The sequence below is a fragment of the Coffea eugenioides genome, chromosome 7 (genome assembly GCF_003713205.1).
Source record: "Coffea eugenioides isolate CCC68of chromosome 7, Ceug_1.0, whole genome shotgun sequence".
Taxonomy (NCBI): Eukaryota; Viridiplantae; Streptophyta; class Magnoliopsida; order Gentianales; family Rubiaceae; genus Coffea; species Coffea eugenioides.
In genome coordinates, this window is record NC_040041.1 from 10,109,955 (window position 1) to 10,134,503 (window position 24,549).

At 36.3% G+C, this 24,549-nt stretch overlaps 2 protein-coding genes and 1 non-coding gene across 3 annotated transcripts; all 3 read right to left on the reverse strand.

The window, feature by feature from the left end:
* Window positions 1–567: 567 nt before the first annotated feature.
* On the reverse strand, window positions 568–9,411 carry LOC113777760 (26S proteasome non-ATPase regulatory subunit 12 homolog A-like). The gene is made up of 12 exons (XM_027322952.1): window positions 9,270–9,411; window positions 8,939–9,148; window positions 6,487–6,594; window positions 6,286–6,390; window positions 6,079–6,135; window positions 5,793–5,989; window positions 4,645–4,744; window positions 4,398–4,510; window positions 4,139–4,292; window positions 3,906–3,983; window positions 1,065–1,309; window positions 568–960 (listed from the first exon to the last, which is right to left on the reverse strand). The coding sequence occupies exons 1-11, from the start codon at window positions 9,270–9,272 to the stop codon at window positions 1,091–1,093; spliced, it is 1,344 nt and encodes a 447-aa protein (XP_027178753.1). The 5' UTR covers window positions 9,273–9,411; the 3' UTR covers window positions 568–960; window positions 1,065–1,090.
* A 7,689-nt stretch (window positions 9,412–17,100) lies between these two features.
* Window positions 17,101–22,463, reverse strand: LOC113778086 (protein S-acyltransferase 8-like). The gene is made up of 5 exons (XM_027323355.1): window positions 22,268–22,463; window positions 20,184–20,369; window positions 19,131–19,430; window positions 18,528–18,758; window positions 17,101–17,735 (listed from the first exon to the last, which is right to left on the reverse strand). The coding sequence occupies exons 1-5, from the start codon at window positions 22,304–22,306 to the stop codon at window positions 17,310–17,312; spliced, it is 1,182 nt and encodes a 393-aa protein (XP_027179156.1). The 5' UTR covers window positions 22,307–22,463; the 3' UTR covers window positions 17,101–17,309.
* Window positions 22,464–23,974: 1,511 nt separating this feature from the next.
* Window positions 23,975–24,082, reverse strand: LOC113778898. Its single transcript, XR_003469364.1, has one exon. It is a non-coding gene; the product is annotated as a small nucleolar RNA snoR99 (small nucleolar RNA).
* Window positions 24,083–24,549: the final 467 nt, after the last annotated feature.

Genomic DNA, 24,549 nt, shown 5'->3' on the forward strand with positions numbered 1-24,549 from the left:
CAACTATGAGATTTTCATCCATTTTCCCTACCTATTGATCAAAACTTTGAATAACTCGCTTAGTTTTTATTGAAACCGAGCACTTTCCGTAAAATAATAAGGGCAAAGGACACTAATTGATAGGGAAAACAAAAAGCTATATGCAGTACAAAACCACAAGTCGAGCAATTTGGGATTTTACACTTTTACTTCGGTGTAAATAAGGAAGGGAAAAAATCGATAAATAGTTTTTCAAAGTTTCATATTTGAAATAGCCTCGAAAGTATACCCCAGATTGTATTTTGACCTGAAAAGCATACGAGCATGTCACATTGCCAAAAGTGTTTGCTTATTGTTATAGGCTTTGAATTGTCAGGCAAAGTTGGTGGGTGGTTTGCCCCTGTTCTGTATCAGTATGTTGAACGCCTTTTTGTTTCATGAGAAAATGGAATTGAGATTTCTCCAGACGCAACAGAAGTTTCAAGAGCTAATGCAAAAACGTAACAACCACTAGTGGAAAGAAGCCTTCGAAAACTACCAGTAACTCTCGATACAGCCTCTTGCAAAGCGTTAAAGGCCACTAAATCATTAAACAAAAATCAGTTTGTGATGGCGAATTGAAGATCCGTATCCAAATCTCGATCCCGACACCGGTATAAACAAGAACATGAAAAACACTTGAAACAGTAATGGATCATGAGATAAAATATGATTTTGAGGCCCTAATTCGCAAGTTAAATGTGCAAAAAGGAGTACAGGCGCCAATACCAAGCGATTCCTAAGCACTAAAGTGTAGAAGTTTTTTGTGATAATGAATAAATCGCGAAACAGATACAAAGCATCACAGAAGGCTCGGCAGAAACATGTAGAAGCATCAGCACCAATCTGCAGAAGGAAAAAATTCACGCATAGCTTTTCGGCTAGAATTCAAGTCCAACATGTTCTCAGGCAAATATTGCCAAAAGGGACCCCAACGCCAACCTGCGAGGATGTAATTACAATCTCACATTATTGGACATATCTCTGTAACATGCAAAAGTAATCGCCAAATGCATTCCCAACAAAAGTCACAGATAAAATCTTACGCGGATGTCATGATGTCAGCATGTATTCAAGCTTTCAAGACAGCTTTGTGAACCATCGTCTCCTTGTGAATTTGATGGCAACTCTTTTCCACAAGATCAAGAAGCTTTTCTAAATTCATAGCCCATGAATTCAAGATATCATTGCTATCTTTTGCTTTTTGGAAACAGACTACTCCCAGTGGCCTGTCAATCTTTGCAACCAGTGCTGTGGAGACAACCATATCTGACAGATGCTTCTCAGCCTCCTGCAATAGGGAGAAATCGAATAGAAACACGTATAACATTAGAGAAGAAGACGACGAAAACAATGTGTTCGAAATATCTGCAAAATCACATTTTCAAGAAAACTGCAAATCTTCCGAGACTGTAAAAGAAACACGGCCAGGGTTTCAATTGTATAACGACACTCTTTCTATGCAAATATTGGCTAAATAACCAAAATACAGTTACCAGACAGTAAGAAATTACGGGTTCTTTGATTTGAAAAAAAAAAAAGAAGATTGCTGTAAAGTTAACTCCCAAAGGGAGTTCTACTTGGTGAAGTGAAAAACAAAATCTTGCAAAAGGATTTCTTGCACGAAGGATGGAAAAAGAAAGGACAGATCATGTAATTGAATGGGAAAAAATGGAAACACCAGGCAAAAGAGGACAACTAATATAATAGATCTGAATCACTGAATAATTATGACATAGCCCTCTAAAGCTTATAGGCACATAGATATCCCAAAACCACAAAGCCCGGTTTAAAAGGTAAATTCAGATAAAAAGGACCTACCAAGGGTTCATTATGCAGGGTAAATGCCTTTGCAGAACTGCATTATGCATATATGATGATGGGGTACAGTATATGCTTCTATATAGAGTATGCAGTAGGATGAACGATGGAAAAGTCTGTACTGCTAAAGCAGTGAAACAGGAGAAAATCTGAGAAAAAAATGCTAGCATCCCACTTTTTCTCCTTTGTTACAATCCAGTCCAGGTCCATCATGATCCAAAGAAATCCTTTTGGCCCTTCATGTTTGGTTTCATGGCACTTACATCTCATGTTTCCATGTTCAACATGCTTGATCACTAGAGTTTCCATGATTCTATTTGATACGGCTAAAATATACCAACATCCATAGTTACAAAAACAAATGGCACCAGATGTTTCAAAATTTAAACACAAGGGCCTACATAGGAACAATTACATAATATAAGCAAGTAAAAGTGTTCAGCTGAAACACAGGAACCAAAATGGAAACCAGTCAAGAACTTTGGGGGCTAAATCTACAATCATCCCAGCTTTAAAAAGCATGAGGGACAAATGAATTGGAATTAAAGTTTGTAAGGGTCTTGAAAGAGGAAAGACATAAAGTAACCAAGCACCATAAAGTCTATTATATGTGCAGGAAGAGGATAGCAGATGATAAATTAAATAGAGATTTGGAGGGTACAGAATTTCCATCATAAATTCTTCCTATAGCACAATAGCAGCAAGTTTAAGGCTTTCTTTTCAATTGGTATAGGGAAGGACGAAAAAGGGGGGGGGGGGGGTGGTGGTTTACCATCCTAGTCTCTATATATAACACAGCTGAAATGAATATAAGAAATTCTAGGTGCACGTCATAAACCATGAGAGACATGAAATGGCTCAAAAGCATGTATAGATACTTAGGTGAAATAAGGGCACTTTAAACTGATTTCAACATACATCCAGTATGCAGTTTCAGAAAAGAACCAAAACATGCACCTACTACAAAACTAAGCCATTCTCTTTGGTGTTAAGACTTTTTCACATTATTACATTCATAACTGTTCTACAGTTCAGCACAAGAAAAAAGTTTAATTGACGTATCATGCCAAACATCTTTAAAACCAAAATACTCAGAAAATTCTGTCATTAACTTGAACAATGTATCATATATCATGTCAAACAATTTTTTCATCTTAATTTCAAGTTCAAGTTACAGAAACAAATCGTATGGTATGGGCATGGGCAATTAATATTTATTAGAAGCTTCTTACTGACCAAACACAAAATGATCCAGAATCCTGATTAAACTCATCTTACAAATGAAGTTGAAAAATAATTAGAACCCAGTAGAGTTGATACAGCAATAATCCGTGTTTTGTTAACCACATTGCGCAGCTGCTAGCACAAGACCATAGGAGAAATGGGGAAAGAAAGGACAAAAGGGAAAAAAAATTGGAAGAGAGAAGGAAGGTTATTTGACATAAAGCAACACCTGGTGAGACGTAAGCCCTAGCAATCCATGTCCAGCACATCATCAGTTCAATCATTTCCATTCAAAAGAAAAAGGAATTTTCACATAAAAGGAAGATTTCATTCACCAGTATTGTTTTTGTCACCATCATCATTATTTATATCACCATATGAAACAGCTTAAGTGTAAAAACCACAAGATGTACAAAAAAGAAAGAAGATTTTTGCTTTTGTTTTTTTGTTGTTGTTTTGGGGGGGGCGTCGCTGAGGAATAACAAGTTTGCTGCAAGTACATAAAAATTATAACTAGAATTGATTTACTTTCTGCAGGAATGGGGAACAAAGTATAATATCTTTCTATATATAAAGCATGAGTCTGATGTTAATGAAGTTTTTTAACCCCCAATTCATCAACCACTAAGAAACTACCACAAATCATAACACTGAAAACACCAACACAACCCATGTAATGAAAGATGAAATTGGACAAACCTCTCACACAAAATTAATGGAATATCAAGGTAGTTTTATAACTACCCCTAATACTTCACGGTAGTTTTATAGCCATCCGTAACTTCTATTTTTTTTAAACAAATGCAGATGGAACTACTAGTGTTACAAGAAATGAAACAAACCTGGATACTTAGACACAGTAAATCTGCAAGTCTCTTCAAGGTTACTCGTGAATAATACTTTGAGACAACAAGGATATTCTGCATTGCAAGAATACTTCTGTAGATTAGTGATCATTGATTTACTAAGAAAATCAAAAGAGACAACAGACTGCTATAACAGCAGTAAATTCAGGGGGTGTAGTCATTATGAAAATTAGACATATCACATAGATTAAAGATTTCCAGGAAATTACGTGTTCTATTACTCTGAGTCTAAGGTCCTCAGCTGCTTTATCAGCTAAGGAGCCACCAAGCATGTTCTGCTCATTGTCAAACTCTTCTTTAAATGTATTCCACAAGGCTGTCCACTGGATGACCTCCATTGTAATCAATTGTTTCAAAAGCAGCCTTATCACAGAATCAGGCCCAAATTAGTGTAACTCAGATGCAGCACAGACAAGAGTAGGCCACAAGGAAAACAGAGGAAACTGAAAAATCTTATACAGGACAAACCTAAAATGAGGAATTTCTGAAAGATTTTTGTCCTCCAAAGTTGAGTTAAGAAGACTTGACTGCATAGAATCATGTGGTGAAAGCACCAAATACCAGCATATTTTCCTAAGCACCTGCACAAATGATGGTAATGAAAGAGATCAGCAGAGCTGAAAGAAAATCTGTTCAACTGTCAACCAATCTTTAATTTATGACACAATATCTAATCAAGTAGAATAAAGATATGTTCATGGAAGAGGTCCTTTACCGGAACCCATTGTGTAGGGTCCTCTTTAACAGAGGGGATGTCATATATTGCCTTGTAACAGCGGCATATTTCAAGATAATCATTGCTATGTGAATGGTACCTATACAGATAAGATTGAAATAGTAAGCAGACAGGTTGGTTTTGGAAACTATTTGCCAACAAATTTTTGAATTATGACCATGTTACCTGTCAGGTAAAAGATATACAGCTATCAAAACCGTACATAAAAGACACCATTATGAGACACACTCAATGTATCACAACACCAGACTCAATCTCAATGAGTTCAAAACTGCCTAAAAATCAGGAAAGCACCACTTCACGCGTTTCACTGTTTGTCACGCTACTGCATAAACCAAATTCGAAACTTACCTAGGGTGCAGTCCTAATAATGGTTACAAAAGTACAGGCATATTTCCTTTTTCAAATTCATGTACTTGCTCAAGCTCCAAGCAATATTACAGTCGCCTCCCATACTGATTATGGCAACCTTCAGTCAATTAAGAGGGGCTTAGAATTTGTAAAATGATCAAATTGGTCCTTGATGTTGATTTTCTTCAAATAAGGATATGAATGTCTTATGAACTATGAATACTTTTAATCATTCTTTAGAGGTGGGGTGGACTCTCTGATAGAGATCTTATTAAAACGTCACATGATTGCTACAATTGTTTGCAAATTTATGAGACTGGCAGTGAAAAGTTACCAAACATCAGAACATAGTAAAGTATCCAAGGCCACAACCTTTTGTCATCTCAAAAACTGCTAAAAAGAACACAACGCATTGCTTTGAAAGCATTGCCAGCAGAACTACTTGAAGCCCCCAATATCACTAATTAGCTAGAATTGCTGAAGTTCCACTCGAATATTAGTACCCTTTAAAAGCTTATCAATGATTTTATAATCTAACTGCAGTTGCACAATACCTCTACTGGCTAAAGGTTCATCAAATTAAACTATAACCCATTATCTTTGGCACAGAGAGAGAGAGAGAGAGATAGAGAGATTGATATTCACCAAACAGCAACTAAAAGCAGGCAGCCGAATGCCTTCTCTTAGCTGCTTTTGTTTTAATTTCTTCTTTCACACCAAAAAACCAACAGAGGCCTAAAACTGACAGTAGTAAAAGGGCAATCAAGAACCCATACCGAATCATCAATTCATAGTAGATTCGCTTCAACTCCAAGAGTGATGGAATATCAGCAGGAGCCTCTTCCACTATATTTTCACCTTCCTTGGGTTTTTTCTTTTCTTTTGAAGTATCAGCTTCAAAAACTCTTGGACTTATCTTTCTTGAGAGTATTTGTGCACGCACATAATCCCTGCGATCTAAACAAAGACGAACCTGCAAAATCGTGACATCAAATGGTGCACAAAGTTCCTGATATCTGTCCTGGCTTTAAGAACAAGTAATGGAAAGAGTTTAAAGCGTACTTGTTCAAGAATAAAAGCTATTTTCTCCGTTTTCGCCATTGCACCAAAAGTTTCCACCTGAAACATCATATTTGCTACTAATTAGGAAAAAGGAACACGTTGACAAAAAATCAAAATTAACAGCATGCCCAGTTCACAACAACCAAACACAACAAACATCTATATATCTAGATACATATCTAAACATATGGAACTTGGCACACTAACCGCAATCTCTTGCATCAGATCAGCTGCCTCAGCAATCAATCCTTGGTCTTCCTTGATCTTTGCAAGTCTCTTGATCAACCGAGCCCGTTCTATCTCAACGTAAATCTACGGGGTCACCAAGAACGACCCGAGTAAGATGAAGAAAAGAAGTTTCCAAAAAATAAATAGGTCACCAATTTACAAATTCAACTACTGATTCACCTTCCCAGCAGATACGTTGTTAAGAGTCTTAATGAGCTCTATCTTCGTTTCTAGGTCTGGTGTCTGATCAATATATTGCATTGCCTGCTGAACCATGGCTTGTACAGCCTGCAGAAAAGGAAGGCAGATTGGAAACTATTACTCGGGGTTTTGGCAAAGGATGTGGTTTAGAACCACATACAGACCAAAAAAATAAAAAATAAAAAAATCAAACTGAAGTTAAAAACTGAAATTGTAGATGGATCATTTCAGATGTACAACTTACTAAGCCAGCACTACCAGACAGCGACAACCATCCAATGCAGATGTTACTGTCTCTCTTCATAGTGACACTAGAATTTACAGAAAGAATATCTGTTTCTGTCTTTACACACACTACTCTTCCTAAGGTATATGACTAAGCACAGAAGAACAACTACGAGCAAAAGAAAAATACAAGGACACTCCAACAGTAGGGCACGCCTGATGCCTAAGTAAAACAGATCATTAACCAAGAATTTGTTCAAGTGCCCATTATTAAAATAAAACTTTTGAAAGGCACAAAAATATCTCACTCCGATCTTAGCTTTTGATCCTTTGCAAAAGAAAGAAAAGTACACAATCAATCCCACGGTCTCTTAAGAATAGGTGCTCATACCTTCAAAAAAAGAAAAAGTGATTTTACACAACCTAGTGTTGATAGCTGTGGATACCAGTAAACATACTTAAATCCACCCACAGAAGCCAAAATAATATAGAAATTACACTTGGCTATGACTGAATCCAGCTTAAGTCAATGAAAAGTCAGCGAATGAAAAGGCCCCATCAACCCAACTATAAAATGGTTGATTCAATGTTTCCATGGCTTGCAGGAAATGAATTATACCCAATCTCTTTAAGGGGATCCAACAGAAAACAGCGTTTCCAAGTTCATAAACTCATATTAACACACAGTGTGGCCTCAACTAACAGTATATTTAATTTAAAAAGTTGTCACTGAGTATGGATGTTTTGCTCAAACATGCTATATGCTGTGCCTAAAGATCCACACACACACTCTCTCTCTCTCTCTCTCCAAACTTCAAATAAGTACAACAAGTGATAGCATACTTTTAGCTTCTGACTCTTCACAGAGTTCTCAGGGGGCAACACGAGAAAGGAGCTTCATACTGCCTACAGAAGAGTTACATGAGAGCCAACAACAAATGTTGCAAGTCATAAATAGCCCCCTAAATCCAATATAACTAACAAATGTGCCAAATACTTCTCAATGAAAAGTCTACAAGCCATTGAAATAGGGGTTCCATCCCGTACATTCCTGTTCCATAAATTTATCTGAGATAACTATACTTCAAAACCCAGTAAAATCTTCTGCTCCAGTACAAATTTGTCCGTAATCCTTGATCTTATAGAATGAAAAGAACTCGAAACAGGGTCATTGAGATTATGATAAAGCATGACATATCAATTTACTTTTCCACTACAAGATATGTATGGTTGTCAAACTGGAACAAGTCACTGTACTTCAAACCAGTGTAACAAGCCACAATCATGAGTAAAGAAGCCAAGCAATTGCGCTAAAACCATTTTCATCACAAAAGTAAATCAATTCAAAAGACATACTTTCAAGGTAAAGCATAAAGATCCAACTTATTTAGAATACTTGAATGCATGAAAAAGCACACACATATATTCTTTTGTGGAACTTCTGTCATCATGTTCAATATAGATCCTCCGCCCAGCTACAAATATCTTTGCCTGAACTATACATATTCAAAGAAAGCTATAAAAGGCCAACTAATTCGGTATATTAAAAAATCCAATCGACAATCCTAAAGCAGTCAAAATTCTCCAACTTACAACTAATTCACCTGATCTACAAACACCGCTAGCTTTGCAATTGTAAATAAACACCAACTAAAACAGAAAGCATTAGCTTGCTCAAAGTTCTGCAATCTACATACATTATATCTCCTGGAATATTTTCATAAACATGTTCTGAATACACAAAAAAAATCAAATAAACGTGTGAATATGTCTACAATTAATTCATATCTCCCATCACTTGGACCAAAAATCATAGTAAACCAATCAAAGCTAGGAAACGCAGAGCGCACTGAAGATCAAAACTGTCCAATCACATTAACATTTTCCCCAGAGAAACCTGTCAACCAATCAAAGTACACACCCACTAAAAAAAGCTGATTTTAAGTCAATAATCCAATAAAACCTTCCTTTCACATCTACATGTATGGTAATTTAAGTCACCAAACAACCATTTTTCCGACAAATCAATTTCAGTTTACACAGAACATCGAAATTAAAAAGAAACCAATTAACTCAAAAACAAAACCTATAGCTGAACAAATAAACAACAAATGCTTATTATTCATGTGAAACCAAATCTATATTTCTAGACACGTGTATAATTAAAATTTCTAAACCACAAACAGGGAGACGAAAGAAACCAAACCTGTTTTAATTGTCCTCGGCGTTTGGACAAGAGAACAATCTGATCATTTAGGGTTTTCCAAGCGCGAGCTTCAAAGCAAAGCTGAAGAATCTCAGTAACGGCCTTTCTGGTGCCGGCGACGTCGCCATTCTGCCTCATCTGCTTCTCCTCATTCAATAAAGCTTCAATTCTTTCGTCCAATTTGCTATTGCTGCTATTCGCAACCCCTTCCTAAACCACCGGGAAGAAACCCCAAATTAAATACAGAAAATTTCCAAAAATCAAAATACAATATGAATAGATCTGAGTCAGTGGAACCAAAACTGTAAAACTTCGACGAAATTTAATTTACCATTTTTGTTGACTTCAATTGACTGAGTATTTATGGATTGCTTCGTCCTCAACGTAGAACCCTAGAGAGAGAATGTGTGAAGAAGAAAGCCAGTAGTCGCAGTAAAGTATTTTTGGTGTAATTTATGAAAAAGAAAACATATAAATAGTGAAAGTACTTTTGTAGCCTGCTTTTTCAGATTGCCTCTTCTTCAAGAAGGAGATATTTGGTGGTTGGGGCACGCGCCTACTTTTTGCTGTCATTTGGTTTTTAAATAGAGTTAATAACATTTTTGCCCCTTAACTTTAAGGTAGTCACACTTTATCGCTTGAACAACATTTTTTTTTTTTTAGCAATTGAACCCTTTTATAGTACAGGCCAGCTTGGGAGTAATGTAGACATTAACGACCAATTATAGATTGGATACTCATCTTAAGTAACCTTTTCGATGCTAGCGAAGATTTTTCTCTCGCAGAGGGCAAAATGGTGCGCTCCACCTCTACATATTTCTTAGATGAAATAAGGGTTGTTGTCCGTCATCCTACTTTATCCAAGGAAAAAAGTATCCAACATTCATGAAGCAACATGTGATTCTGTTCTGTTGGTCCTTTTATTCGACTCAAATCACCACCTACCAAATATGCATGTCTTATATGTTAAATGTCAAGTGAATGTGATGACGATAAAAGAAAAAGGAAAAGTATTGTGAATACTCAATGGGTGTCCATCACCAATCACGCTTTACCAATTATGTAAGTTAGGTCATATATGTCAAATGGCCAAAAATGACTATTACAGAAAGAGAAGTATTGAGTACTCATAGGGTAGCACATGGAAGTACCATGAAAAAACATATTTAGGTTGATCGCCAATCATGAAAGAGGGATCGATGCAATTGCAGATTCAACCATTCTGAGCCATGAGCAACTTTTTGCGGTTGCATCTACAACTACATTGTAGAGATCTCAGATCAGCTAATTTTTTATCTATCAATTATGTAAGTTAGATCTTACATGTCAAGTAACTATTACTACTAAAGAAAGGAGGCCATATATAATTAGTGTGATTGGATATGATAATGCACAAGTACCTAACATGCAATATTCAATATTGTTGAACTCAATTAAGAGAGCAATGATTGTTAAACTCACTATGAGGTGGCTCAAACAAATTTCTATGAAGAGAAAGTAATTTAACTTTCATTTGCAAGTAATTTTTGGTTGAATCTTTTTGAATATGGGTTATACGGATCAAATTTCAAGTTGGAAATAGGAACTACTCTTGATCTGACCCCTTCTGTGGGGCAACCTCCGGAGAGTTAATCCAATACTCCTGAAGATCGCGTGCCATAGTCAAGAAAGTCTTACACCATTTGTCATCCTGAAGTTGTAAAAGAGCTGTGACTTTCCTCCCTTTGGACACGCCTTCGAACGACTCTGTAACCTGATTTGCCATTGTAACATCATATTTCTCAGAGTCGTTGGAGCGACGATCCTTAATCTGCAGTTTCACTGAGGCTAGGTTGTTGAGCGAGTTGGCACACTCAACGAATGGATTGTCGAAACTTCTGCTTGACTTGCTCTGGCAAGATCTGTGTGCCGATGTCGTAGGCCCTACACTGGCCGATCCTCTCTTTCTTCCAACTTTAGGAGCATAATCGTAGTATTCGACATCTAGGTTACTAGTGAGCAATTCCTCGCTAAAATGCAAACTTGATTGCCATCTGAAATGAATAACTGGAATATGTCGAGCCCCACGCGAAGATGGAGATGCAGAAGAAGTTGCCTGGATTCCAGTGGCAGTTTCTCCTTCCAAGATCTTAGATAGTATCGAATATTTGTCGACGCACTGGTGGTATCTGAAGTTCCGATAATCTTCATTCTTCTCTCCAATTTGAAAAAATAATCCTTCTAGTCTCATACATCTCATATGTTAAAGTCAAGACTAAAAAGTGAGCAAACGAGTACCTATCCATCCTATTCTACCATAGCAGCCTACATATTTGCATTTAAAATATTACAAAGTCAAGTAACAAGTCACAAGTCAACCCAGCAGTTATGAATTAAGCATCATGGGAAAAAAATGAAAACAAATTCTGTTGTCAATAACAATTATAAGTTGGATAGGTTATTACCATTTGCAGATTGGCCCACTGAGATTCATCGGTCAAGAAGTATCTCCTATTCTCGTCCCACCCAATTCCAGTTTCGACCGAGAGTCGCAAACCTTTTAATTTGGCAAATGCATGTCAAATCCTCTTCAAACACGTGTATTTCGAATGGTAGACAGTCCAACCATACTACTTTCCCTAGACGGAATTAAGGTGGGCAGCCAGTTTCATCTAATTTGCCTCGGTGGCGATGTTTGGATTCCACTTCCCACTTTTTTTTCACTCAACGTATGTCATACAGAAGTGCATCTCCATGTTTTCATCCAAATGAACTTTTGCGGTGGTGTGGTCATGAGGCATCTGCAGATTAAAGATCAAAGGAAATGCATATCAGTTCTTAGTAGTGCATAACAAAAATTAAACTCTCCAACAATTGCAGCGCAACACTAATATATATTGTGACTCATTACATGCTATTTTTTGCAATCACATTATAAATGTAGCAGTCCCAAGTGAAGTAGTTTTTATATTTCATGTACTTATATAAGTATTGTCATAATTTCTGTTCAAATCTCCCCATTTAATTAACAACAGTGGCATGCAGTCCTAATCCAAACAAATACAGCAACTGGAAAACACCAAACGCAAAATCCGTGTGGATGGCCCCATAACTTCCTCAGGCTTATATCTAATTACAGATTGGTATTTCTACTAATCTGGCTGGAACTAACAAAAAGCTAAGGCTTAGATGACAGCTAAATCCGAGTAATCTAGTCAAAGTAAACAAAATGCATAACTCATCATAACAGCAATACTTCAAGTAATCAGGCCGAACTCAAACTTGGACATATGCACTACTTCAAGTGATCTAACCGAAGGCAACAAAATGCCAAAGTATTGGTTGCAGAAAATTAAAAGTTCCAAGTGGTTGTAGCAGCTATCAAATAATAACATCTGTTGATAGGTTGCAATTTTATCATTTATTTTATTATTAATTTCCTCTATTACCTAACCCAATGTGAATTAATTATTAGATTCTACTCACTTTTAGTATTTTGCATTTATTTCAGGAAGTAGAACGAAAATATGATAACAGGTGCCAATTTGTCAGGAAAGGAGCCCAAGTCACAGAGCTTAGCCCAAGGGCATTGTTGGCAAAGGAAAAAATCTTTTGCCCTTTCTTTTGGCAACGGCTGAACTGAAGAGGGGTTGTTCCTTTCCCTTGGGGAGCCGCCGCACAAGGCAGGAGCAATAGATAGGAACTAGAATAAGAATTGCAGAGAAGGAGCACTATCTTTTTGGTCTTTTTTAGTTTTTCATCTTGTAGCGTAGCATGGAGCTTTTGACTTTTCTTTCTTTTTAGCTTTTAGTAGTTTATTGTCTTCCTTCGTATGTCAGACAAGAGTAAAAGCAATCAATCAACTCCTATAGCTTACTTTTCTTATTGATTAGAGCGAATTGAATTTGCCCAATTCATGGATACGAAGGCTGTAACTATTGCCGCAATTTTGCGTGGATTTTGTTCATCAAACATGAGCTAATTTCACCACTCTAGTCAAGAAACAACGGATGCTTTGGGTCGTCTAAAAATTGTGAGATCGATTTAATTTTATCTTTTTCTCTATTTATTGGTATTCGCATATTCCTTGGTTGCAGTGCTTATGATTGTTTAATTAATTGATTATCTTGTATCCGGATAATTAGTTAATTTGATAATCTATTGTCAATTGGGACGTTGAATCCGTAATTGTTTAATTGTCTCAAAATAGTGGCAACTGGCATGATTAGATTTGTGTCAGGGGGATACGCGGGCTAACCTAAAATAACCCTGGTAGTGCGTTATTTGGTTAGAATAGGGCTCCTCTAATACGTAAGGCAATTGGGGAATTAAATCTTATAAGCGTACCTAAGATTATCTCTTAATTAGAGCAGTGATTAACGGGCGTACCTTAATCACTGACACAGTAAGGAGGGGTTAACTGCCATCGCTTGTTTGGTAGTTATAACCTATTTATTGATAAATAATTGGAATTGCCTTTGTTTCGATGATCAATTAGGTGCACCATTGCTGAAGTTATTTCTTGGTTAGATCCTTAATTATTACTCATTTGATTTTAGTAATTTGTTATTTAATTTTTAGTAGTTTCTTAGATTTTATTTGAATTTATTTGATTGTCACTTTCTGCACAAAAACACCCCCCTTGTCACTGTGAATTTGGAAAGAAACAGTTACACCCAATCCTTGTGGATTCGACCTTACTCACCACTATCTACAGAAATTACTTTTAGTTTGAGCAGGTTTTATTATTGCACAGGCTGACACCCTGTCATCTGTAATTGCTGGACAATACGTCGGCAGAGGGGAACGAATCAGCCAAATTGGTGCTAATTTGAACTCTTGCATACCTCAAACTATCATGTGAATGACAGACAAAGCACAAAAATCCAGTGGAGTAAACAGCTTTAGTTGGAGAATGATTAGCCATGTTCAACAAGTAGACCGAAGAATGATCATAAATGGATGTATGAAGATGCCTATACAGGGTCAAAAGTTGAAGACACCATCATGAAAATGCAAAGCAAATACTTGTTTTTGCACATTAGATGACATAACAGATATGGACTTACCTTGAAGTAGTTAATTAGAAATTCGATGTAGTCGTTTGAGACTGTGAATGAGTGAACGGAAGAAGTCTCGGATGCACGGGCGAGAATTGGTGGACCGGACAATGATAGCCTGCGCTTGTTAGGCATTTACTCCACGTCAGGGTGTGTTAAGAGGATGCAGCTCATGAGTATCACACACTCGAATGAAGTAGTTTAAAATAGGAAGGTTCCAAGTTATCTTCTATTCTCAATCTTCGTTACCGGATGGGGGAGGGAAATGGATGACCGCCTGGGGATCTTGCCTATGGTATTTCTTTGTGAAAACACAAAGCATTTATTCGTTTTCGCTTTTTACTCAATTCTTCAAAAATTATCTCTAAAAGAGCATTACTATTATGACTTCTGGTCATTGAGAGCTCGCCCCTAATTTTCTAAAAAAGCAGGATACTTTTTAGTTGGTTTCCCTTATAAAATAAACCTCTGTCTCTCTCTCTCTCAATCTGTAATTATCTAGTCAGACTGTTAAGGCAAATCCACAACTGCGAAGCTGCACAATAACTGACAACCCAAGCATAAGGTATCAAACGTAGCTCTAGGAAACTGATTTTGAATCCCACATCTACATAACAAGTTTGTATTTTTCCTTCAACATATAGGAAATATAACATCACCGGAAATGGAACAGTTAATGGACTTATTCTTGTATATCTTTTTCAAGCAACAGCAGGCATTCTGTTTATACTTCAGCTATAGGAGATAACAGGTTAATTAAAATTTCAGCATACTTAGCTATTTCTAAACTTCAGCATATAAACAGCTTCAGCATACTTCATCATATTTCTAAACAACAGAAATTCTAATATCTTTTTCAAATAGTAGCTATACTTCAGCAAGCCTCAAATTCCGTTTATGGGATTTCTTTGAAATGTATACTGTCAAAAAATAGAAGATTTGCGACAGTCAAGAATGAATCATCTAACGAGATAATTCAGTTCATCAGGCATTCACTTTGTGGCTAACGCTAATGCTGGCTTAACTCGATTTACAAATAAACATGAAATTTCATCATAACTCACAAATTCCGTGTGTATAGGTGCCTATATGCGGCAACTCTGAAGGCAATGCGTGCGTGAAGCGGGATTAAAAAAAGACCCGCAACTAACCTGGTTCTCAAATTGGTTGCAAAATTGTTTCAGATGACACCTTTGAATTTGCTCTTTATAAGCTCCAGTTACGATGACTTGCTCTTTTTTGAACATCAACCGAACATAACTCTGGTAAATAACTTGGCACTCGCACGTATACAAATCCCAGATCTGGTTGTCTATTTGTGCCTCCATTGGTGGCTTTTGCGGCACACTAATTAACGTTATCTGGAATAGAATGGCCGGGCACCATCGCTTTGGATGAAACTTTTTCTTGCTCGAAGGGGTATACGAATTGCAGTGGTGGCTGGAGTACGCGGAAGAAGCAAGGAAAGTAACTCAGAGAATCCTCAACGCTCTTGACAACAATGGATAGATTTTAGGCAAAAGGTTTCATGTGTCAGTACAGAGGCAATAAAGCTGTTGAGTGAGAATTAAACAAACAAGATAGGTCCCTCTACCACGTGAACCCTTACTCCAACACAAGTTTTGTCTGTTAATTTGGTGGGTATTTGAAAATATCCGCTTGTCCAACCAAATGCAAAAAATGACGTGTCCAAAAAAAGATTTAAAATTAAATTTTGCATGCTAAATTAAGCAAAACAAATTATGCAGTCCAAACGTACCCAATGATTCATTATACAATTCTTAGATACAATCAAGGTTTTACGGTCTAATAATGATGGCGAGTATGACAATCGACCATTTCAAAATTTCTTTGATAGTAATAGTCATACATGGAACTTCTTGTACCACAACAAAATAGAATAGATCAAAAAAATTGGCACATAATGGAAATAGCTCACACGTTGCTAATTGGAGCAAATGTTCCATGTCGATATTGGCCTAATTCTTGGCATAAAAAAATACACACACAGCGGAAGCAATTCTAACACATATAAAAACAATATATGGAAAGAGTAGGAGAATAAACACACAAACAAATACTCAATAATTTATTAATTCAAAATCCTAAAAAAAATATGATTTTTTAAAAGCGTAATGCCAACCACATTTTATTCTTAAAACATTGGTTTGGAAAGGTGATAGTACTAATTATTCATGTCAATGATGTGATTATCACGTGTGATGATGTTGAGAAAATTTCTAAGTTACAGGTCAAACTATCAGTTGAATTCGACATGAAAAATTTGGCAGTTTAAAAACTTTTTATGCAAAGAAGTGGCAAGATCCAAATACGGCAATGAAAGTGTGTATTTGATCTATTGGCAAAAGTTGGATTGCTAGATTGTAAACCTGTTGACACCCTGATTATCGAGAACCATAGATTTGAAAAATATCGAAATTAAAAGCCGACTGATAGAGAAAGTTATCAAAGATTAATCACTGAACTTATGTATCTTTCCCATACTCATCTTGATATAGCATATGTTATTAATGTTATCAGTCGATTCATGCATTCTTCTAGCAATTGGCATATGAAGTTGTGATGCAGATCTTTCGATATTTAAAGGGTTCATCTGAGAAAGATTTTTTTATTTTCAAGAACAATCATCTCGGTATTGATGGTTACATTGATGACGATTGGGCGGGACATATTGTGTATTGAAAATCGATACTTCACCTTTGTCGAGAACATTTTAGTTATTTAAATGAATAAGAGACAAAACGAGGAGGCATTTTCTAGTGTGAAGGTCAAGTTCAGAGGAATGACTAAGGATATGTGTGAGCTTCTGTGACTTGAGAGATTGATAACTGGTATCGGTCTTTCTCTAAAGTCAGAAATGAATCTATTTTATGATAATAGAGTAGCTATCAATATCCCGATTAATCTATCTTTTCAACTGGTAAAATCCCGATTAAAGAATGACGACGGTGATGTTATAACTCGGGCATTGGAAGTGTATATTTTGTTCAAGGGGCAAAAACTTCTACAAGCAAAACCTGTCCTGTGTCATTTAAATTTTAATCCATGAACCATCAGGTTTAGAAGCCTCAGAAAATTGGATGGCCAAGGTGCAAAAAGGGATGAATATGATGAATGATAAGACGATGAATGCTGTTTCGAATGAACATTTCAAGAGACTATAACCATCCTTTGTACAAGTGACCGCATCAATATCCAAAAATCCCCCATCCAGCTTCATCCAACATATGCTGAAAATCATGCTTTCAAGGCTCAAAAGTCCATCAGAAGACAAGGAATTGGATTCGTAATCCTTTCTCATCCCCTGTTTTTCACCTTCTCTCATTCTTCCTACGCATGTTAGAATGATGTCTATCAAATTTAGATGAGGAAACATGTGATTCTAACCCCAATGCATAGTCAACTTCAGAAAGTTGCTGAGGTTGGCTGTCAGTCGCTCTACTTCGAACATCAGTGACTTCTTCAGTATCAGGACATTGGGATATCTTCAAAAGATCATTACCCATCTCAAGATTATCTTCTACCTTCTCTCGTCTGCCCTCATCAGTATCGCCGACTAGCAATCCCTGGATTAAAGCACTGGGAGGCTTCGATGCCTCCTCAGTTTCATATGCACGAAAATTAATTCTCGAAGATTCATTTTTCGCGCAGAATACTTGGCCATAATTGTTTGCACAGCCGCGGTCATAAACATTGATCCTATTCTCTGCTTTATACCGAAACAACTCGTACGTGGTCTGCAGATATCATAGATTATCAGACAAAATTGAGAAGGTTATGTGGACAGAAAATAATGACAAAATAGCCAAGTTAAGCTTAATGGTCATACAGACATTGAAATTAGCTTCTACTCTCTTTTCACTTGGTCTGCTAACTTGTAGTGACATTCATGTTTGAGGCATTTCTTTCTTCAACAATAGTATGACGTTAAATAATTGAATAAGATTTTCCACAACTTTTGAACCTTATCAAAGCATCTAGTTACTCCAGGAAAACATAAAATGAGGGAGAATATTAGATGTCGAGTTAAGATGCAAACTTTCCAACAGAAAAGCGACTCTGTAACATCTAATTTGGCAAGGCAAAGACATCCCATGATTGTACCCCAGTAAAAGAAAGAACTCAGAGTGAAGCCAAATAAAAGAAAGAACACGGAGTGAAACCAAATAAAGAACTTGGGAATGCTATCATACATGAAGACAATAAACAACATTACGGTGCAAAAGAGAGGCAATCTGAAGAAGCAGCTTTTGCATCAAGCAGGTGTAGACTAAAGATGAAATAGTCCAGCTTGATGCATTAAACTAACAGAGTAGAAAATAGGTTATATTTCCCAGGTCTAGACTTCAGAATCTTTATTGATTTCTTGTAATCAAATTGACCAAACTTGATTTTGATAATATCAAACTGATCCAAGATGGATAAAACTTTTTCTCAGGTTTTATATATAACAATAATTAGTTAATTACCATGGACCCGTGCAACAAACAAATATGTAGTCATACAAAGAGAAGGAAGACCCAATTCACCTGATTTGTGGCTATGAGATATAAATGGAAGCTTGTGAGGCCCCCAACAAACCAAAACAAGACAAAGCAATAGGCCATCAACACAACTGATGCCGGTGATTGTTTCACAGCCTCCCAAGCAGTGCCATTGCCATCCATGAGAAATTTCATGTACAAAGCTGACATTGAGAAGACAAAGATGCACAAAAGTGCCGAGGAAGATATGAAGAGAAAGAAGCAACGATAGTTGCGCTGTACCAGAAAAAATAGAAGTTCACTATCAGAAAACTTTTCAATTGCATAATCTGGGGAAAAAATTCCATCATTAATTTCACGTTTCACATCTACTACAAGCTTTATTTAATCTCCAACATAAGCAACAGATTTTCCCGGACTAAGACTTTATCCACTTCCTTACACCCCAATATTCTGTGGTGCTTCACCTTGCATCCTGATACATTGCTCAGAAAAAGAATGCAACTAAACTAATAACAACCACAGCGCTAGTGGAGTTTTAATTTCAAGGCAAGATTAAGAAGACCATGCAACAATAGCTAAGGAGCAAATGCGAGAGGAACAATCAGAAAAAGGCATAGGGCAGAAAACTATGCAAGAACAACAAACCTTTCCAATACACTGTCCCACCCAAGGGCAATGATGATCAAATTTCTCCACGCAATTATCACACACCGAGCAATGAGAGCACCTTGGAGGACGATAAATCATGCATGTTTCACAATATTTGACTCTCACAGGCAGACCATTAACAAAGACCTCTTTGGTGCGAGGTAACTGCAAGCTTTGTCTCCCACCAACTTCAACAGAAGCAGAAGAATCATAGCCAGACAAATCCTCTAGAGGATGAGGGCTACGAGGCACAATGCCAGGATCACATGCTGAGGTTAAAAGTAGAAGCAGCAACACCTGTTACAACCACTAGCAGCATTAACACAAAAGGACAAAGAATCAAACAACACCAAAACTTCAAGCTAAGCAAGAAAAAACTTCAAGCTTTGCAAGAAAAACCATTACAAATAATTATCTCATCTTTTCCTTCATTTAGAATGTCCAATTCTTCTTTCCACCACTTTACCTTTCACTATTTTACCCCCAGGTCCCATTCTATGCGCATGTGCTTGTGTGTACATAGCAAGCATCCAATATGCAAGCACACACAAGATCAGAATGCGTTATGCATTTAAAGACCTTGGAAATATCATGGAATGTCACTCAATAAAGACATGTTAAGTTAACAATGCTGTAATCTCCATCTATGTCCTTTTTTCTTTTGTGTGTGTGTGTGTGTGTCTCTGTCTGTCTCAGCTACTGAGTACTTGAGCAGGAAAAGTAAGCTAAAAACCATCATGTATAGAAAGGGAGCTGAAGCCACTTAAAATCTACAGCTGGAAATTAAAAAACTAGGACAGCTCAACTGAAACTTCTAACAGTGCATACTTGTTTAAATTTGGAACTGATAGTCTGTACAATCTCCATTTACCATATCAGGTTTCCACTGATTACCTCTTTCTAAGGTATCTTACAGAAAGGAACGGATAGGAGTAAAAGCTGAACTCTTGAAGAGTTCAAACATCAAGTGAGAGAAAAAGAATGGAACAGCACATCTAACTGTAGTGAAAATAATGAAATGCAATGCAAAATGAGATAAATAGAACTGACATAGACAGTGAATACAACTGCCGCCACAAACACTGCATATCCTGCATTCTCTGTTGGAAATTCATGAATGAGATTCCTTGCTACAAATGCACAGAAAATCACAACAGGGACAAGAATAAGCAATAAGGTGACAATCAATGAGCTAGCATCTGGCCCAAATACCAGCCTCCCATTGAGTAAGAATTTCTGCACCACAAACAAAAAAAAGAAATCTTGAATTTAAGACGTAAAATTGATCAATCTGCTGTAAATTTAATTTGGATATGGATATATATGATAGCAAAGAAAGAAAGAATAATGTTAGAATCTTTGTTTATTCAACAATTCTATCTGTCAGTTACTAGAAATAAAAAGGTAACAACCTCATTGTCCTTTGTTGTTTTTTTGTATTCCTTTCTCTTTTCTCTAACCAAGCAAAATTGGAGAAAAAAGAGTCGCCAATGAGTAGCTTGGACAAAGCTTGGTTGAATTGATTCTTCCTTTTCTTGGTTGGTGAATTTGGTACACCTGAATATGTTCTGTTTCATTTTCTTTTTGACAGCTTATAAAGAGGCATTACCCAAAAGAATCCAACCATTCCTTGGTAAGTAAACCAAGGAACAATTCTATAAGCTCAACTATGTCATTCTGGGCTTTGTCAATTTGGCTTGACAGCATTCCAACTAGTAGCCTTAAACGCATATAATGAAACTATATTTCAAGACAACAGTTCATCAATGAAATAAGGTGATCCAGATCTCAATAATACCCTTAAAGAGACACATAATGCACATACATAAGTCTATGATGTTCCAAAGCATGTCTTAAAGGAATGGAAATCAGAGAGGGTAGAAAAACATAGATTCACTGTCAATGGAAAACAGAATTGGAAAATAGTAGCCACAACTGGGGAGGAAAAAGAAAAAGACAGTAGTTTTCCACCCCAGCTGCATGCACACTATAAGGCAAAGAGTGAAACAGACCTTAGCCAACTTATCCACCTTGATTTAACTTAAGAAGCAAATAGATGGACAAAAAGGGTTAAAACAAATTAAAAAACAAAGGAACAATCTAGAAAGAGAGAGACAATCCAGCAACAAGAGGTTTTTAGGAAGAAAAATCAATTACCCAGCTAAAACTTTGCTGAGTTACTGCAACTAAATTCTTAATAAACAGTTGGCAATACAGTTGAAATTGAACCTAAATAATGTTTTTTCAAAGATTTTGAGATAAAACAACACATTGAGGCTTGTGATATCTCCTTATTTATTCATAAAGAATCAAGATATGCAATTCAGATTTTCCAGTTCCCGAAACAAGAAGCATTCCATCCTTTGCATCAGAGAGCCCTTTCTGTGAATCAGTCTTTTCCTCTAACTTCTTAGCTAGTATGCCCTTGCCCTCTTGTTAAGTGGTTGAGGAAAAAGGACCTACTTTGTCTAACAAAAACCTTAACCTTTCTGCTTCATAAACAAATGATCTTCTCAATCAAATTCTAGAATAGACCCCTTCATCCATAAGTTACCCCTCTCCTATTGAAACCCAATGAACAGACAAACGATGAAAATTTCTGATACCATAAATTGATTATGTACTCCCTATCTTCGAGATCTCAGATTTTGATCCCTATTCGAGTGACATATCACCTTTTGATCCTTAAAGGTACACTACAACGAGAACTAATCCCCAAGTTAATTTCATTCACGTAGTAACTCAACTGAAGAAAAGCCTCTCCCAGCTTTTCAACCTGCTGCAAATAAATCTTATCTTTCATTTAACCGTATGAAGCCTAATCCTAATTTAAAGCACAATTCAGATAACATTAGCTAGATCATTCATCTCTTTGAGCAGCAAACTGTACTAGCATAAAAGAATGGACTTCACGCAAAAAACAAAAACAGACGTTCACTCTTAACTCCAAATTACAAAAACTAAAAGCTACTTAGAAACAAACAAAAATTCACCAAAAAATCAAAACCTCAAAAATAGCACAACCCCAGATCATATTTTGGTGATTTAATCACAACGCATATAAGAAAATGACAATCACATTATATTAAAAGCATCAAAATTAAAAAAAAAAACAAAAATTTTATATTACTTACGTTTCTTCCTTTCCAAACCTTGTACACTGGCTGGGCCATGAGGAATGAATTTGTTTGACAACTGTTTACTCCAGAAGGAGAATGCTTAGCTTTATTTAGGATTTGGGAATTCGGTTGTTTTGGCTTTTTGGTTTTGCTGACCTTATTCTTGCATGAAAATTCGCGTCAGGATGGCGGAATGTGGGTTCAAGTGCTGTGGATTTCATGATGGCTATTGGTCTTGCTCTTGCATGCTCCGTATTTGTGTCATCGAGTGGCTTTTCTTTTCTTTGCTCACTTTTGCTTTTGCTTTATTTATTATTATTTTTTCTTTCATATTTATGGGGTCAAAAGAAGAACATCATTTCTTCAATTTGAAGGTTGTTCGCCGTAGCAATGATACGCTCTGAAAATTCAAAAGTGAGGATTTTTTTTTAACCTTCAAAACTTTATTCATTTTCCTTACTAATCATCTAAACTGTTTTTTTTTTTTTTTTTACTGAATTCTCATCTATAGGATTTAATGAGTTCATATTGATAGGATTAGGATTTGAGACAGGAACAGTTAACGGAGAAATCGTTCGGATGGATTTTATGTATTTTGTATAAGATGTAACTCACTCAACTGCATACGATGTAATTCACTTTACACAACGTGTAACTATAGAACAAAATTTTGTGAATCTCACATTTGATGTAAAAAAAATGATAGGGCTAAGAGATCTTACTCTCTCTCTCTAATGTGGGGAAATTTTATGATCCAAAGAAGACATGATTTATTCAGAAAGAATTGCTCTTTCTATAGTTTATTGGGATTTAACACAAATTCTACACATGAAATGAGAATTCAGATGCCTAATTGATCTAAAATTGGTTATTACCAAATTTTTTTCCAAGTGGTAAATTAAATAGCCAAAAATGAGTTGAGATGAAAAATTCAACACATTACTGACATTGAAAAGTGTTTTTTTAAACCATTTTCTTTTTGTACTTGGTATTAAATAAATGACAGCTTCTTCTTCATTTTTTTGAAATTGACAATAAATACTTTTTTGATATTGCTACATGTTCTCAAAAAAAAAATTTATACAGTACCATTAATCAATTACGTAGCATTCACTTGACGTTTCCAAAATTATCCATATCTAGCTAATTCTTTCATATGCGTTTTTTTTTTGGGGCACGCATCGGGAGAGCAGAATTCAGAAGCCAAATCAAGGCACTGAATAGACATGCCACTAAAATCTGCTAACACATATTCTTCCAAAATTACTAGGAAGTTGGGAGCCAAAGCTCCAACAAATCTTTTTTTCCTTTTTTTTTTTTGTGGCTCCCAAATAAGCAAGAAAATCTGCACAAAAACTCTCTTGTTTCTTGCAAGTAGCCACTTCTTCCCTTGCATAAATTCTCTATGGTACACTTTTTGGACTATTTTGAATCATTATTTATTTGCATATGGTATCCAATTTCTAGTATGACATGCAAATTTGGATGAAAAAAGAATAATCAAAAGCCCTAATAAGTTACCATGATGTAATTGCTCAAATTATCCAGCAAAAATTGAAAGCTATTATTAATTGGCCAAAGCGAAATTTCTCCAGAAACAAATTATATATTAATGGGCTTCCATTGTTGACGATTATGAAAACTAACCCATCAAAAGTGAACATAAAAGTTGAAAGCATACATATCCAATACAGGAGAGGGAAAAAGGAAAGAAGAACCAGGAATTGTTCCATCCCTGAGTGGTCAACAAAGCATAATGTCAAGAAGGATTGCTGACCAAGCAAAGGGATGGATCTTCATGTAAGGGACTCCTTTTATTCCCTCGAGCAATTGATTTCACGCTCAAGGGCAAGACATTCACAAGTCCCTGAAACAGTTCAATTAACCTCCTCAGCTTCTTGCGAGCATATTGAGCTTCAATAGAACAAATCTCTGGACGAATATATAACCATTGGAAAATGAAACAGTAAAACCAGTATTCAGGGTTCCTTCAATTATGTGTACTACATCTTTGTCGAATCCTCTAATTGACTACGAAAAAAATAATTGATCTATAATGGAAATGCTCTTAATGTGATCGATACGACCAGGAGAAGAAAACAAAATACAGCACAATGCATAGAAAGATCCAGGCAAATTTGGTACCACTATTACTCTGTCAAACTCAAAATTAAATCAACACAGTACATCAAAGTTGATTCAATACTGCGATTTACAGATACAATCCTGACACATTATGCATCCATTAAACCCTAAACCTTCTAACTGGTAGGAACAGCCTGAAGGACATCCACTCG

Bases quoted from the DNA above. Each gene is read 5' to 3' on its own strand.
- LOC113777760 (XM_027322952.1), bottom strand. The intron at 4,511-4,644 runs GTAAAGGACCTC...TCATTTGTGCAG, and splicing joins ACCCTACACAATGGGTTCCG to GTGCTTAGGAAAATATGCTG. The intron at 3,984-4,138 runs GTAATTTCCTGG...CTTGCAATGCAG, and splicing joins GACTCAGAGTAATAGAACAC to AATATCCTTGTTGTCTCAAA.
- LOC113778086 (XM_027323355.1), bottom strand. From the start codon at position 22,306: ATGGCCCAGCCAGTGTACAAGGTTTGGAAAGGAAGAAAC. The intron at 19,431-20,183 runs GTCAGTTCTATT...TGGTTGTAACAG, and splicing joins CAGTTGTATTCACTGTCTAT to GTGTTGCTGCTTCTACTTTT. The intron at 17,736-18,527 runs GTGAATTGGGTC...TGATATCTGCAG, and splicing joins ATCTCATAGCCACAAATCAG to ACCACGTACGAGTTGTTTCG.